The 15,749-nt window shown below is 45.0% G+C and overlaps 1 protein-coding gene across 5 annotated transcripts in view; it reads right to left on the reverse strand.

Annotated features, from left to right (window-relative positions):
- The window catches only part of LOC139542598 (voltage-gated potassium channel KCNC1-like), a 98,519-nt gene that overhangs the window by 26,412 nt on the left and 56,358 nt on the right, over positions 1–15,749 (reverse strand). For 4 of the 5 annotated variants that reach the window (XM_071348608.1, XM_071348449.1, XM_071348357.1 and 1 more), the window contains exon 3: positions 12,153–12,356. In XM_071348608.1, the coding sequence (XP_071204709.1) occupies positions 12,153–12,356 (204 nt within the window). Of the gene's footprint in view, positions 1–9,279; positions 9,406–12,152; positions 12,357–15,749 lie in introns of all 5 variants that reach the window. The other variant, XM_071348527.1, reaches the window with a different exon arrangement.

The following is a 15,749-nucleotide window of genomic DNA, read 5'->3' on the forward strand; positions in this document are numbered from 1 at the left end:
TGTCAAACCATAAATATCAACAAAGAGTGCTAAATAATATAATAATAATTATAATAATAATAAATTTGCCAATTAACGGTACAAATATGATCTATTTTTGACTTTATCAGGAACTCCTATTGTTTGATTAACACTCTGGAGAACTTAACTCTGTTTCATAGCTTAATTCTTGACACAAATGCATACCTTACTACCACACACACACACACACTCGAACGAACGAACGCAAGCACCCACACACACACGCCATAAAACAAGATGAATTGAAGCTGGCCTGTTGGTATGCGATCTATAGTTTGGCCAAGAAGTTGTGAGGTCACACAATATCCATTGCCGAAGCTTTCTTGCTTGGGAAACATGCATTGTGCTTCACGATCAAAGATGATCAATGCTATTAGATCTCAGACTATAAAAAAAACGTTTAGATTTGTAAAAGCTAATGGACGTAATTCTACTCCATTCTTGCATTTAATCCTTACATATATCAGGTTGAACACATTCACGCCACTCTACAGGACTTCATGGCAAAGCCTGGTTGTTTAATGCAGCAGAATACAGCACTGTTCCTGCCAAAGCCGTGACATACCAGCTTGATCCTCCTGTACCCTTTTCACACTACCGAGCCAAACAGAGCCGAGCCAAACCAAGCTGTACTGCGCTGGCCGCATCCACTACAATTGCTGGAACTCTGCTGGAATGGACAATGTGAAAATAAGATTTGTGAGCCAGCTCAGTATGGTTCAGAATGGTTCCGGTCGGCTTGATAGTGTGAAGATTGTGTTACAGAGGAGGAGGGCAGGAAGCTAGTCGGTTGTACGTACCTCAGGTCAAACTTTAGTTATGCTACGCAGGTGCAATGACTGGGGATGTCCTGGGGATGGGATGGAACGGAACATGGAAGTTAGTCTGAGAGGGGGAGGGGGAGGGGGATTGAGGGAAACAAGGGGGTACAAGGGGGCAAATATTTCCCCCAGGGCAAATCCACATGCAGATAAGGTTTCCAATATCAGAGTTGCTATATACGTTGTTACGGCAGCCATTTTGTAGTACATCTAGTGTTTGGATCGTTGGTAGTGGATGTAAATAAATATGCACGCTCAGGTAGTTGTCAGATACTGTATAGGCTATATACTCCAGTATTGTGCACTAGATACCTTTGTAGCAATAGAGTTCAATAATATGTGTGCTGTAGTATCACTGAAGTACAACTGTGGTATCACTGTAGTAGTATTACTGTGGTACAACTGTGGTATCACTGTAGTAGTATCACTGTAGTATTACTGTGGTACAGTATCACTGTAGTATCGTATCACTGTGGTATTAGTGTAGTATCACTGTAGTATCACTGTAGTATCTATCACTGTAGTATTCAATAAATGCATATACTGTACATTGTTTTAAACTGCTAAATATCTTAATTTGCATAAATGTTTAATTACTTTCCCACTTTTTTGTATTATATACAAAGTATTATATATTTGCATTGGCTGATTATTGTTATGTCACATTGCGAAGCAACATGTAGATTTGTAATCACCCGAGGCAATATTTGAAACACATTTTTCACATTTATGGATGTATGACAGACAACACAATTGGCACAGTAACCATACATACAGTAGACAATCTGTATGTATTAGACATAGCATGACAAACTGTACCCTGTTTTAACACACCCCACACCTTATCCCCAAAGAACATTGAGTTGATTCATAGGAAACCACGCTGAGGCCTAGACGGCCAGCTCTCCTGCTATGTCACATGGACACCATACATGAACACACATGCAGAACACACATTACTTACGATGGGGAGAGGGAGAGGGGCACTATAGATGAATGAATAAACCTACTACATCTCCTCCTGATTGAAGAATCTAATCCAACTGTTCTTTTCCTAATGCATATTGCATGTACCTTGATAGTGGCACATGATGGAGAGAAAGACAGAGATGAGAGAACGAGAGAGAGAGAGAGAGAGACAGAATGGGGTGGAAAAGAAAGAGAGAGGGAGAGAGGGAGAGGACTGAGGGCAGAAAAGAGAGATTGAGGGACAAAGAGAGAGAAAGGGGAGGGTGGAAGAGAGAGAGGGGAAAAGAGTAAGATGGAGAGAAAGAGAGAGGGGGGGACAGGACAGACAGAGAAAGAGATATTCTATGAGGTGAAAAGGGTTAGTTTAGTATTATGGTAATATTGGACGTAATCTAAGAAACAGGAAACAGTTTGTTGTACTAACACTGCTACAATGAACATAACCCATAGATGTATTTTACACATATATGGTCTGTATATACAGAGGATAACCAGAGTATATACAGCAGAAATGATTCCATGTTGGCGTCAATGACCGAGATAGGACAACATTACACACACACATACGCACACACACAAGCATGCACAGACCCACACCCTCCAGGACTCTATGTCACAACCAGTAAATCCCAGTCTATTTGTTGACATAATGCGGACTCTATGTCACTGTCACATGCAGTATATCCCAGTCTATTTGTGGACATAATGCGGACTCTATGTCACTGTCACATGCAGTATATCCTAGTCTATTTGTTGACATAATGCGGACTCTATGTCACTGTCACATGCAGTATATCCTAGTCTATTTGTGGACATAATGCGGACTCTATGTCACTGTCACATGCAGTATATCCTAGTCTATTTGTGGACATAATGCGGACTCTATGTCACTGTCACATGCAGTATATCCCAGTCTATTTGTTGACATAATATATAATCGTGCCTGCCTGATTTGGCAGACAGTATTTTCACCTGCTGATTCTAAAAGACATCCTATTGGTTTAGATCGAGGGGAGTTGAGCGCATATTGTCATGTACAGCATTGGATTTATTTTTTATATTAGCTGTTGTTCAATGGTCAATATTAGCAATATAAGTGCAATATTATCTTTGTCTTTAATCTGCAGTTTTACCATCACTGCATCACATACCCAGGTATATAAACCTACAGGGATCCTGAGGCAAACCTCAGGCAAAGTCTGCCGCCAATAATCAAAGTCCATTCTAAAAGGCCATTGATTAAAAAGACAGCCTGGTTTGAATAACAAAATGGGTGCCATGAGATTGCTAATTAAAATGTGTGTGTGTGTAGGGGGGGGAAGAAAGAAGGGGGAAAGGGAGGGGAAGAGAGAGGGGGGGGGGCAAAGTGTCAAAGAGAAAGAGGGAGAGGGAAAGTGAGAAGCAGAGCGAAATAGGGAGAGGGAGAGAGAGAGAACACCATTGTGGAACGGCATCTCCTTCCGTCCATCAATGATTCCGAGTGCAGCACAGAGAGAGCAGCAGCCTAATGGCGGTGGTGCTTTGTGTCTACGGGGGGAAATCAATTGTAGAAGAGATCAACTGGAACAGCGCACATGAGAGAGATTAATTGTACGGACCCCAGATTCTAAACGAACCCACTCCAGTCACATCCTATTCCCTATATAGTGCACTACTTTTGACCAGTGCACATAGAGGGTAGTTATCTTCATAGGGAATAGGGTGCCATTTGGGAAGCAACCCTGGACTACTCCAGTGTTTTAAAAGCAGAGCCTGACAGGCTGTAAGTGCCACTCAAGCTGCTCTCAGTGTAAGAGCCCCAGGGGAACACTTTGGTCCTAGATCAGCTCTTACAGGACAAAGGCACTCTGCTCCACTAGGAGTCCTTAGGGAGGGGATTCACCCTGGTCCCGGATCAGTCTGTCTAGGGTTAATAGGGATAGAGGCCACTTCTGGATTTGATGAGGTCTTTCGACAAATAATACATTACAATTAATAGTACATGAGAACAAAAAGCAAAATTCTACAGAATGTAGAATAAAAAATTATAATAATACAATGTGAACTCAGTGCATCGTGGGAGCATGGTTTGATGACTACGTGTAGCATTATCTGATTTGATTACTTACAACACATAGCACAACACATTTACACATTATTAAAGTGAAAGAATTATGCAATCATTCATTTTAATAATCTAACCCAGAATGCTTTGCACAAAAGTCCCAGAATGCTCTCTTCCACTGTTTCCTTGGCAACAGTGGGAAATAAGGAGAAAAGGGAGAGCGAGAGCGAGAGAGGAAAAGAAGAGGAGCGGTAAAGATATAGAAGGAAAGGAGGTGAAAAAAAATATATTCCACAGTACATTACAGACAAGAAAATAATAACCACCAATAAACAAATTATACACACATCACATGTACATAAAACACAACACAATATCTACACACACCCTCAAACACACCAATTACACTATTACACTATACAATATTTATCAGAGGAAAGTATTACAGAGAGAGGGAGAGAAAGGCTGCGTCCCAATATGTCCTGTCTCCTGAAGTGTACGCTTGTGCTTTCCCCCAGCGCATTTGAAAAGCATTGTAACCATTGGATTTGCTCTAGACAGAGTTTCCACCATATGTTTCAGGCATACCAATCTTTTTCTTTTAAATCCATGAGGGTAGTGAACAAGTGCACACTTCGGGAGTAAGGACAGATATTGGGACGCAGGGTACAGACGTAAGGAGCCCAACCCTCCAAGCTTTAACCTTTCCTGACCGCTGCACTTTAGCATTTGTCAACAGAGGTCAAAGCTGCACGCGTCATAAAATAAACCACATTAAAATAAAGCCATAAACCAGCAGAACCCCTCCGGGCACAGAAACAATGGAGAAGCGCCAGAAGGAGGAGGAGGAGGAAGAAGGGGAAGAAGGGGAGGTTTAAAGCACTATATCCCACTTTAAAAGCGGAAGGCCGGCAGCCATTTTGGGACGCCTTTGGTGGATGGCTTTTTTCGCTTTTAGAGTGTGGAGGAAGCTTCTATTATTATTACAGGGCTGTCAGGGGCTGTGGCTCACACTCTGTCACCACTAACACCAGTCAGCTAGTCATCACAGACCGTACAGCTACTAACGTCACTTACCTGGCACTGCACTGTGTCTGTCTGATGGTTGGTCCGTCAGTCGGTCTGTTTGTCGGTCTGTCTGCTTGTAAATCAGTCTGTCTGCCAGTCAATCAGTCTGTCTGCCAGTCTGTCTGCCAGTCGGTCTGCCAGTCGGTCTGCCAGTCTGTCTGCCAGTCTGTCTGCCAGTCTGTCTGCCAGTCTGTCTGCCAGTCTGTCTGCCAGTCTGTCTGCCAGTCTGTCTCCCAGTCTGTCTCCCAGTCTGTCTCCCAGTCTGTCTCCCAGTCTGTCTGTGTGTAACACTACGTGTGTGGAGGGGTGCCCAGTGCCGGTAAGCCTTTCAGTCCCAAAGTGTGTACAGTATCTAGACTAGACCTCTACGTTTTGATCTAGCCTGGCCTTGTGCTCTCCCACTAAAGGACTGAAGCACACCTTAAAAGCACTAGACTCGTGAACAGTGTTTCAGCACAGCCAAATGCATCCCCCACTCCAGCCACTGACATTCATACATCTACCGCTATGTAGACTACGATAGCTTGACATCTTGAGTCAATGCCACTCGTATAGGGACATTTGTGGTGGTTGGGGATTAGGGAGCAGGCATAGATATGATCCAGAGTCAGTCTTGGTTTAGGGTTGTAAAGGAGAATGGAGAGGATTTAGGTCCAATGGACTGACCCTGGACCAGCACATAGGGCCTGGGCTCCCCCCTGGTACTGTGATGAAACAATGTTCTGGTCACCTCAGAGTGGAGGTCCGTTCCAGAAAAGAGAGAGAAGTAACCAGCTTTCACTTCAAGAAATGAACCAGTACACACCAGTGGCCTTTACTCTGCTACCAGTTTATATAGACAAACATGTTCACACTGATTTGGTCTAATCATCTGGATTTAAGTCCGTCACAGTTTTCTTTCTTCTCAGAATTCTCCAATTGTGTATGGATTATACAGTATCTTGGATTTGTGTATCGTTTGTGTGACTGTTTGTACACTGCTAAACAGGACAGTTGTACAGGTGTCTCTGAGTAAGGAGAGAGGAGACCGTACCAGAGGAAAGAGCCACAGGAGCGAGAGGAGGACACGGCGACACAAAACAAAAACCGTCAACAAAAACAACGGGAGCACAAAGGAAAACGCAGGACACAACAACCGACAGACGGACGGAGAGACTGGGGAGAGGACAGCGACAAACAGACAAGTGTAACACAGAGCAACAAGAGCCGACATACAAACGCATGACACGACACAACCTGAGGAGGGAGACAACAACAACAGACACGTCAGAAGACATGGCCCCCCTCACAACCCCACCCCCACCCATGGTGGTCCTAACACACACACACACACACACACACACACACACACACACACACACACACACACACACACACACACACACACACACACACACACACACACACACACACACACACACACACACACACACAGCAGAGAACAGAGGGCTAGCATCGCAGCCGACACAAACACACAGATATACACGCAAACACCTTCGCACGCACACAGCGCTAGCCGACGGACAGAGGGACATCCACAGCCAAACACACGTACCGTAGCTCACACACACACACACACACACACACTCCCAATCAGAATCGTGTGTTATGTTGGTAGCGTTGCGTAGTGGCTTAATTGGTCAAATGGGTCATGAAGGGTTCAGTTTACGGTGTGTAACAGGGCTCTAAGACGGGGAGTCGAGGGGTAGGCTACAAGTACGTGTGGTGGGAAATCCTGTGTGTTGTGTGTGCGCGGAGTAGAGTTCTGAGAGGGCGCATTTGAGTGGAGGCCGGGGCTGAGATTGCAGACGAGGTCTCGGGGAAGGAAGGATGGAGGGAGGAGATGAGGAGGGGAGATGGCCATCATATCGCTCACATCACATTACATAACGCCGTTTAGCCTCCCATCGCACAATTAAGCCCAGCTCCCCTCTCTTTCTTCCTCTCTCTCTCATCCTCTCTTTCTCCCTCTATTTCTCCCTCTATTGGATCCAATGAGTCATGTAGGTCTAATCGACCCCATTCGCTCAGGGCACATTATCTCACCCCTCAGTGGAAAACGGTTGTGGCGTTTTGGTGGCGAGAGAGAAAAGAGAAGGTCGAGAAAGAGAGAGAATAGAGAGAGTGGATGAGAGAGAGACAGAGGACTACACTGGTCTGCAGAGACTGAGAGGGGGTTTGGGGTCATCCAGAGAGCAGAAAAGGAGGTTAAAGGTTGTGCGTCTGTCTGTCTTGTCTGTCTGTGTGTGTGTCTGTAATGTAAAGGTTAAGCGCAGAAGTTGAACTGAATGAAATTGACCAGAGGCTAGGCCATAGTTGTGGCGAGCTGTGTTAAATGTGGGGAGATGTAAACACATACATTTCCAAACATACATTGATGTACAGGGCCCTCCTGATTTATTGTCACCCTCAGTAAATATGACGGAAAAAAAGACAGTGAAAAAATGTCATTGTTGTTTATCAGCTTGATCTTGAACTCAAAATATCATAGGACTCTGACCTTTAATTGAGTTATAATTGTAAAAAATATATAATAATTGGCACCCCTAGAAATTCTTATGAACAAAATCTAATTCATGTATATTTCGATTCATATTTTACTTTTTTAACTTCATCTGACTATTTGGGAAGTCTTAAGTGGTCCATCCATCACTTCCTGTTTCACTGGGGTATAAATATGAGGTGACACACTGGCTAAACTCCCTTAGTCATCCATCAACACGGGAAAGGCCAGAGAACACACAAATGAAATGAGATTAAAGGTTGTTGACCTTCACAAAATCAGGCAATGGCTATAAAACGATAGCTACGAGCCTGAAAATACCCATCTCCACTATTAGGGCAAGAATTAAGAAATGTAAAACAACTGGAGCTGTGATAATCCTGCCTGGAAGAGGACACAAGTTTATTTCCCCCCCCCCCACACACAGTGAGAAGGATGGTTTAAGAGGCAAAAAAAATCTCCAAGGATCACAGTTGGAGAATTGCCAAAGTGTGTTACATCTTGGGGTCACCAACTCTTTAAAACTACAATTAAACACCCCCTCCACGCCAACAAGTTATTTGGAAGGGTCGTCACCTCTGCTGTCACCAAACCCCAAATGTAAGCGTGTGGATTTTGCTAAATGCGATTGGAACTTTGATTGGAACCAGGTTCTATGGTCTGATGAGACTAAAATAGAGCTTTTTGCCAACAAACACCAGAGGTGGGTTTGGTGTAAAAAGAGCCGTGGTCATGCAGAAAATAACCTAAACCCCGCTGTGAAGTATGGTGGTGGATCTGTGATGTTGTGGGGATGTTTAACTTCCAAAGGCCCTGGGAACCTTGTTAGGATACATGGCATCATGGACTCCATCAAGCACCAGGAGATTTTAGGCCAAAACCTGTCTGCCTCTACCAGGAGGCTAAAACGGGGTCATCCGGCAGGAAAATGATCCCAAGCATACCTCTGAATCCATACTAAAATGGTTCACTGAGCATAGAATCAAGCTTTGGCAATGGCCATCCCAGTCCCCTGACCTAAACCCCATTGAAAACCTGTGGGGTGAGCTGAAGAGGAGAGGCCACAAGCGAGGACCAAGGACTCTGAAGGATCGGGAGAGTTTCTGTATGGAGGAATGGTCTCAAATCCCTTCCTATGTGTTCTCCCACCTCATCAAACATCATAGGAGACGACTCAGAGATGTTATCTTGGCAAAGGGAGGGTGCACAAAGCACTATATGCAGGGGTGCCAATAATTGTGACATGCACGTTTTTGAATACATTTTTTTTTCTTGATGACAATTTTTTTTCTATGAATAATTTAAACTCAATTAAAGGTCAGATTCATATGATATTTTGAGTGTAAGATCAAGCTGATAAACAACAATTACATGTTTTCACTGACTTTTTTTGTTCAAAGTGTTGACCTAGGGTGTCAATAATTCAGGAGGGCACTGTATGCACACACACACACATACTTTCACATGCACGAACACACACATACATACGCACGCACGCACGCGCACCCACGCACGCACGAACGAACACACACACAAACGCACGCGCACGAACACACATACATTTACCCTCCCAACCTACACTTAGGACCATATTCCACCATGAAAATGTTGAACCAAACTTTAAAGCTTTACTGTAACAAGCAATTAACTGTCATGCATTCTTAAACATACAACCTTTCAAGAGTGTGTGTGTGGGGGGGTACCATGTTACTTCATGTGTGTGTGTGCTTTGATGTGGTTTGTGTGCGTTTGTGTGTGCATGTGCGTGTGTGTGTGGATGCACGCTTGCCATGTTACTGTGTGTTTGCTCATTGTGCTTTCATCCAAACTTTGGTATGTGTCTTTTGTGTTACCTCTGTATCGCTATGGTTTGATCCAGGAGGAGGCGGAGTTTGCATTGAGGTCCTGCTGCAGCAGAGGCCCCTCCGGCTTGAACCACTCCTCTCCTGGGGGGAATGCCGGGCTGGCCGCTGCAGCGTCTGGTGTTTGTTGTGAGGGGAATGTTGGAGTGGGGTTTGTAGAGGAGTGTATTTGGGATCGGGGATGCCAGGGGCAGGCCGGGCGGGGGGGTTCGTTTTAGGTTGAGGTGGCGGTTCAAAATGGCGGGTGGAAGGGGTTGGATTGTTGGAGGTAGAACCATGGGGATGTCAGGTGAAAGAGGAAGCAGGTGAGTGGTACAAGGTAAATGAAAAAGAGCATGCATGTCCATTGAGAAAGCATGGAGGGGAGGAGGAGAGGGGAGAGGAGGATGAATGGAGGGTGGAGCGATAGCAAGCCGACAGGGTGTGGAGAGGAGAGAGAGAGAGACAAAGAGGAAGAAAGCATGACCAATAAATGAGAGCCAGAATGAGAGCCACAATATAGATATATCCATAGATAGATAGAAAGATACACTACATGACCAAAAGTATGTGGACACCTGCTCCTCGTCCTTATGGGCATTAATATGGAGTTGGTCACTCTTCACAAACCTTCACTCTTCTGGGAAGGCTTTCCACTAGATGTTGGAACATTTCTGTGGGGACTTGCTTCCATTCAGCCACAAGAGCAGTAGTGAGGTTGAGCACTGATGCTGGGCGATTATGCCTGGGTCGCAGCTGGCGTTCCAATTTATTTTGTGCACGGGGGCATTGTCACGCTGAAACAGGAAAGGGCCTTCCCCAAACTGTTGACACAAAGTTGGAAGCGCAGAATCCTCTAGAATGTCACTGTATGCTGTAGCGTTAAGATTTCCCTTCACTGGAACGAAGAGGCCTAGCCCAAACCATGAAAAACAGCCCCAGGCCATTATTCCTCCTCCACCAAACTTTACAGTTGGCACTAAGCATTAGGGCAGGTAGCGTTCTCTGCCAGATGGTGAAGCGTGATTCAGCACTCAAGAGAACGCGTTTCCACTGATCCAGAGTCCAATGGGTTTACACCACTCCAGCCGATGCTTGGCATTGGCATGGTGATCTTAGGTTCGTGTGCGGCTGCTCGGCCATGAAAAAGCCATTTCATGAAGCTCCAGATGAACAGTTATTGTGCTGACGTTGCTTCCACAGGCAGTTTGGAACTCCGTAGTGAGTGTTGCAACTGAGGACAGATGATTTTTACGTGCTATGCTCTTCAGCACTCTGCGGTCCCATTCTGTGAGCTTGTGTGGCCTACCACTTGCTCCTAGACGTTTCCACTTCACAATAACAGCACTTACAGTTGACCGGGCAGCTCTAGCAGGGCAGAAATTTGACGAACTGACTTGTTGGAAAGGTGGCATCCTATGACGGTTCCACGTTGAAAGCCACTGAGCTCTTCAGTAAGGCCATTCTACTGCCAATGTTTGTCTATGGAGATTGCATGACTGTGTGCTCGATTTTATACACCTGTCAGCAATGGGTGTGGCTTAAATAGCCAAATCCACTAATTTGAAGGGGTGTCCACATACTTTTGTGTATATAGATAGATAGATAGATAGATAGATAGATAGATAGAGATAGATAGCATGACTACAGGCAGTAGAAGACAGATTGACAGCCAGATGCAGTGTGATAGCTATTCAGTCAGCGATCGTACTGTACAGATCTCGTTTCAGAACAGGCTGTGAAAATGTGCATTAAAGCTGAAGAAAGAAAAAAAACAAAGCCTAAACCGGTGGGTTGAAATAAGAGTACGTGTAAGTGCCTGTATGTCGAAAAACGATATGAATAATTGAATAATAATATATGCCATTTAGCAGATGTTTTTATCCAAAGCGACATACGTACATACATATGTGTGCATTCATTTTACGTATGGGTGGTGGAACCCACTATACTGGCGTTGCAAGCGCTGAGCTCAACCAACTGAGCTACAATGGACCACTATTGATATGTACTGATATTGTATTGACATGTACCAAACTCTGGCAATAATACCTATATGTTATTTTACAACTCCAGCGTCCAAAACGGGAATGCAAAGCACCACAGCACATGTAGATGTACAGTAGTAGACGTGGGGTGCCAATGTAATTGAATACAGCATGTGGGAACTGGGCCAACAAAATATCAATCCATTGATATTTCACTTATGCCATAATGTGGCATGACCCAGTTCATATAGGAAGGTCTGGAGAGTGAAACAGCTCAAAACAGCCTGTGGATATTGTAGGTGGGGTCTATGACTGTCAGTCAAAATGATTGGTTATGAGGAATATGAAGAGGGGGAGGGGTTAGAGGAGAGGAGAGGAGGTAGGGAACTACCTGGTGTGTGTGTGTGTGTGTGTGTGTGTGTGTGTGTGTGTGTGTGTGTGTGTGTGTGTGTGTGTGTGTGTGTGTGTGTGTGTGTGTGTGTGTGTGTGTGTGTGTGTGTGTGTGTGTGTGTGTGTGTGTGTTATTTGGAAGCCAAATTCCTCCTAGAGCTACACTTGATTACGTTTGCCTGGTACGATGGAACCAATAGAATAGTTCCAAAAGCAAACCCAAAGCTGAATCAAACGCACCTCAAATACTGTTGAGTTTAATGAAAGTATTTGACCTAAGGTACTTGAACCAGCTCTGACGTGTATAGTTCTGTACGTGTGTGTGTGTGTGTGTGTGTGTGTGTGTGTGTGTATGTGCCATGTGTGTATGGGAGTGTCATGAGCACACAGTGAGTGTTGAGCTGCTGAGTGTCGAGCTACTGAACCCTTGGGTATGGCGGAGCGCTGCCCCTGACTCTGACCCCGGCTCTGACCCCGGCCCTGACCCTGAGCCTGACCCGGGCGTACCTTTCCTCACGTTGCCGTCTGTAGCACGGAACTCTCCAGTACTGAGGAGGAAGCAGGCGCGGTCATGGGGATAGCGCTCACGGCTCCCGCCGGTGCCCAGACCCCCAGCAGCAGGACTCCTCTCCTCCCCAAGCACCATGTCTATGGTGGGGCAGTCCTCGTTAGCCAGGGCTGCGTTGGCTGCGTCGCCATTCTGCTTGGAATCTGGAGGGGAGAGGGGTATGGGGAAGAAGAGAGGGGAGAGAGGGGAAGGAGGAGAAAGATAGGGGAGGGATGGGTTGGAGGGAGGGGGAAGACAAGGAGGCATGTAAGAAGAGGTAAGGAGAGTCGACAGAGAAGCGTGAGGAGGTGGGAGAGAGGGGTGGAGGGAAGAAGAGGTAGGGAGGGACAGAGAAGGATGAGGAGGTGGGAGCGGGGGAGAGATAAGTAGGGAGGAAGAAAGAGAAGGTGGATAGGTGGGGTGTAAGGAATGGGGGGAAGGAGAAGGGTGGGAGAGAGAAAAAAGGAGAGGTAAAAGGATGGAGAGGAGGAAGAGAAAATATGTGGAGGGCAAGAGAGAGATGAAGTGAAGAGGAGAAGTGGAGGAGGAAGAATGTGTAAGAAGAGGGGTATAAATGGAGAGGCGAGAAGGCAGAGAAAGAAACAAGTAGCAGGAAAAGGGGGGATGGGGAAAGGTATGACAATTAGGTTTAAGGTGAGATAATAAGAACAAGGAAGTAGAGAAGGACAGGAATGAAGAAGGAGACATAGAGGGTGATGTGTGAGAACGAGAGAGGGGGAGGAAGACAAAGGGCGAAATGAATAGAAGAGAGGATGAGATTGTTAAAAGCGAGAGTGCGGGTTGTACATGGTGAAGACGGTGAGGCGAGAAGAAGGAGAGGAGGCAAAGAGGGGGGAGAAAAGAACATTAGTGTCCTGTGATGTGACCAAAACACTGCAGTGGAGGAGAAGAGGCAGGAGCCCAGCCTCACCAGGTACACACACACACACTGAGCTGAGCATCATTACATTAACACACACATTGCAAAAGAGAGAGGGTGGGACAGCGAGAGAAAGAGAGAAGGAAGAGAAAGAGAGGGGGAACTGAGAGATACTATAGAGTGTAGATATGCACATACATGCGCACTCGTGCACACACACACACACACACACACACACAGTACACACACGGTGAGATGCTGCGGGGTAACTTGTGCTTATAGCTTCCGACACAGCTGTCAAATCTAATTTGACGCGAGTTACTGCTCAACAATTTACAGAAATACCCCAGAGGGCCAAACCTCACAACGACACACAGAGAGACGCAGAGAGACAGCGAGGGGGGGGGGGGGGGGGATTGTAGGGGGCAGAGAGACTGAGAGAAAGGAACCGAGATTGCAGAGAGTAAAGAGAGAAAGAGAGAGAGAGACATTCAGTAAATAGCATATTACAGAGAGAGGGAAAGTGGTGAGAGAGGTGTGTGTATATGTGAGCGTGTACAGTATATGTCATTGAGCGCGTGTGTGTGAGCGTGCGTGCGCGCAGATGTCTGTGAGCATGTGTGTGTGTTCAAATAGGCGTATAACACGATGCTGTGGCAACACCTGGTAGTGGAGCCAGGGGGCGTCGGAACATTAAGAGGTCAAAGATTCATTAAAGTAAGAGGCTTCACGAAGATCACTCACTCTACCAACTACAAAACTGAAGTACGAAGATCACTATACAGTCTGTCCCTCCTTACCTCCCTCCCTCTTTGCCCCTCTTCACCACTTTCTCTCCCCCTGACTACCGCTTCTTACCTTCCTCCCTCTCAAGTCCAAATAGCTACACATTTGAACACTGTGTTATTCTGGATGAATCTGTAAATATCTGTTATATATTACCTGTTTATACCTGCATTATTTATCAAAAGGATACAGCCACGCACCAGTTGGCAGCATATTAGAAAAAAGAAAAGGCCATCTTTAATCTTCCTTGACGCCGTTGTTTTTGAGCGCAGGTTTAGTACTTCTGACTCAAAACAATACTAAAGCAACATGTCAGGCTATATTGTTCATTATAAATATGGTATTGGCCCTGACCCTGTATATAGCTTACTTACTTTCTCGTGTTCTCATTTCTATTCGTTCATTTTCAGCTGTTGTCGAACACACGTGGGTGTGAAAAGACGATTCTCTCTCTCAGTGTGCAGAGAATTCTACTAGAAAAAAAGCCCGAATCACTGTGACATCAAGCATTTCATGTATAATAGGTTTTTGAAATATCACGTAGTATAAAAAACTGCATTTTTTTTCACATGAATCAAAAAGGCCTACTATTTAGGACGGCCTTAGACTTCGGGCCGGTTTCCCAGACACAGATTAAGCTTAGTCCTAGACTATTTATTTGTTTCTATTTAACCAGGTAAGACCTGGCAAGAAGGCAAAACAGGGAAATAGCAGCGTGTACATAGAATATTACAGAAAAATACTAAATACACACAAAAGACAAAGTGCCACAAGTTAAAGAAACAATTGAAGATGAGAAACAACTGCAGCTATCACAAACAGTGTTGTCGATCAGAGTCTTAAAAACAGGCAAGGACACTAACTCCCCTAACTTTAATATCTTTTGAAGCATGTTCCAGGATGAAAGGGCATTATGGGAAAAAGATTGTTTCCCCCCCATCTCATCTCAGTTCTAGCCTTAGGAACAGACAAGGACAGCAGCGACAGTGAACTAAGTCTGTATTGAGTGACTGATCTGGTTAGTTAGGAACAGAGATACAAAGGGAGTTGTCCCATCAATGCTTTGTACACAAAAGTGTAGCAGTGCTTTAGCCTCCTGGTGGAGAGAGCGGTCCATTGCACCACAGCATACAGATCACAGTGAGTGATCCAGCATTTGCAGTAAACCTTAACGCACATTGATACACTGTGTCCAGAGTTTAAGGTACTTGCTGAGGTCTGCATATAGACAATGTCACCATAATCCAGCACTGATTTAAAAAGAAGTGCTTTGAACAAGACCCTTTCTAAATAATGGCAGTGGTTAGAGAGTTGGGCCGGTAACCGAAAGGTTGCTGGGTCGAATCCCAGAGCTGACAAGGTAAAAATCTGTCGTTCTGAACAAGGCAGTTAACTCACTGTTCCCCGGTAGACCGTCATTGTAAATAAGAATTTGTTCTTAACTGACTTGCCTAATTAAATAAAGGTAACATTAAAAAATATATATATGAGAGAGAGAGAGAGCGAGAGCGTTGAAGTCTGAAGTTTACATACACCTCAGCCAAATACATTTAAACTTCGTTTTTCACAATTCCTGACATTTACTCCTAGTAAGAATTCCCTGTCTTAGGTCAGTTAGGATCACCACTTTATTTTAAGAATGTGAAATGTCAGAATAACAGTAGAGAATATTATTTATTTCAGCTTTAATTTCTTTCATCACATTCCCAGAGGGTCAGAAGTTTGCATACACTCAATTAGTATTTGGTAGCATTGCCTTTAAATTGTTTAACTTGGGTCAAACGTTTCGGGTAGCCTTCCACAAGCTTCCCACAACAAGTTGGGTGAATTTTGGCCCGTTCCTCCTGACAGAGCTGGTGTAACTGAGTCAGGTTTGTAGGCCTCCTTGCTC

Source organism: Salvelinus alpinus, chromosome 1 (assembly GCF_045679555.1).
Source record: "Salvelinus alpinus chromosome 1, SLU_Salpinus.1, whole genome shotgun sequence".
NCBI classification, from domain to species: Eukaryota; Metazoa; Chordata; class Actinopteri; order Salmoniformes; family Salmonidae; genus Salvelinus; species Salvelinus alpinus.